General features: G+C 35.2%; 1 protein-coding gene across 2 annotated transcripts in view; it reads right to left on the reverse strand.

The window, feature by feature from the left end:
• wdr91 (WD repeat domain 91) overlaps positions 1 to 2,046 on the reverse strand; it is a 17,381-nt gene that overhangs the window by 11,324 nt on the left and 4,011 nt on the right. For both annotated transcript variants that reach the window (XM_035668350.1, XM_035668351.1), the window contains exon 6: positions 1,625 to 1,734. In XM_035668350.1, the coding sequence (XP_035524243.1) occupies positions 1,625 to 1,734 (110 nt within the window). The remainder of the gene's footprint in view (positions 1 to 1,624; positions 1,735 to 2,046) is intronic.

The raw sequence follows: 2,046 nt of genomic DNA on the forward strand, positions 1-2,046 counted from the left end.
CCTCCTAAATGTTACACTCTGGACGTTTAATATACATTTTTACCTACTGGCCTACCAATAATTTAAAATGAAATTCTATGCTCGAAATCTAATTATTTTTTACTGTGTAATTAAGTTTCCGACTAGTCATATTAATTTTAGAGCAGACTGTATTTGTCGCCGCAGTCAGTCCTCCGTCAGCATGTGAAAACTGACTAAATTTTTTTTTAAAAATGGATCGTACTGACACGAAACTACAATTCATAAGGTGAATTGTTTATTTGGCAACATCAACTGCATCACAGCACACAGTGTAAAAATATCATAAATACTGTATCATTAACAATAAGTTAGTGAAAAGCTTTTTAAATATATCTTTTATATGAATTAACACATAAAATAACTCAGCAGTTTTGTCGGCTTAAAGTACCTAAAAATTCTATTAAAAGTGATTCTGCGATGAAGATATATGAGGTCTCTGAATGACAGCCTGAAGCTATACAACTTCACTTCCTACTAAAACTTCCTCACATTTCTTCCTCCTCATTATGTTTTCTTCTCATGATACAGCTGTTTCTACAAAAGACCATTAACACCACAACGAATCAATGCTATGTAATCCAATAACAGTAGTAATAGTAAGTAGTCACATCTTTAAGTTAGCTAATGTTAGCAAAGCGTTAGCTAACTAGCTAGCAAATTTAAATAGTTAGTTACATTTAATAGCTAATGTAAGTAAAATGCTAGCTAACTAGCTAATTTATAACAATCATTAGTTAGCTAGCATTTTCATAACATTAGCTAACTTAAGATGTGACTATGTCACTTTTATCTTTTAACCATCTTCAAAATGTGCGTAGATAGCACATCTATGTACAGGAAAGGAGAAAGTTGACCAAGGCTTGCTCAACTGTTGCAAAATGGAAATGTACTGAACTTTGGCACCCTTCATTTAGCCGGAGGTTGGCCATGTTATGTCCTAACATTCACCAAACAAAGAATTCTACTCCATACAATTGGCATATTAGACTTCATAGTGAAACCTTTAAAATAAAATACCAGTAAAACAAATGCAGTCAGTCAATGCAGTGAGGTAAAACTGAACAACAAGCTAGCATGCTAAAGTGCTAAAATCAGAAACAATTGATGCATCTGTCCTGTGTTTGGTGGTAAGAAAAAAAAACCTTCAGGATGAAAGTGACAATATTGCAATGGATGGATGCTCTGATTAACATTTTGAAAGACCTTTAAGAGAGAAGATTTAAGATGGCTGTCATCTGTAATAACACATAATACAGATAAGTGCGTAATCTGATATAAAACCAGACCTTTGTTTATACCGGCTAATGTATCTCTGTTGTAGCGGTTTATATCCAGAGATTCTAATACATCGGAAGCACAATACTTTCATTTCATTCAAAGCATGGCAACCATCTTGGGTACATCAAAGAAGTGCCAAACCCCCCGAGCTCAGTGAGATCAGATCAGAAAAGTATCAACTCTTGGTCTAGTAAAAACTTTGGTTAAAACCATTATGTTGTCTTTTAAATCAAGTCAACACATTTAACATTTAAAAAAGCAACAGAATGGCAGCCATCTTAGTTGCAGTCAGTCATCAGTAAAGACAGTGATGTTAGTGTCTCACAGCTCAGTGTCTCCAAGTCGGTCCATGTTCTGGACGTACACCGGCAGCTTGTGGTGGACCATCTCGTCTCCTTCTCTCTGGTCCCGACTCTCTGTCTGCAGGGCAAACAGCTGGATGGGATAAGACGAGACAGACAGGTCAGATACAACAGCAAGAAAAATTATACCCCAATACCATCGAACCAAACCTCAGCTTAGGACTCTTGAAAATAATTTCACTTCAGGACTGTTGGGACATTTAAAAAAAAATGCAAAATGGTTCTTTTAAATTAAATAGTTCTTTTTGAGTCTAATGATAAAAAGTGAGAAACCATGACACTTTTAAAAGATAAAGGATCTTCTCACTAAATCGTCGAGCATTTTAAAACAAATGATCGAACCAAATTTTAATCTTAAAAAATTTAATGGGTGTTGGGGCGCCCG

Source organism: Morone saxatilis, unplaced genomic scaffold, assembly GCF_004916995.1.
Source record: "Morone saxatilis isolate NCDOM2014 unplaced genomic scaffold, NCSU_SB_2.0 Contig21, whole genome shotgun sequence".
Taxonomy (NCBI): Eukaryota; Metazoa; Chordata; class Actinopteri; family Moronidae; genus Morone; species Morone saxatilis.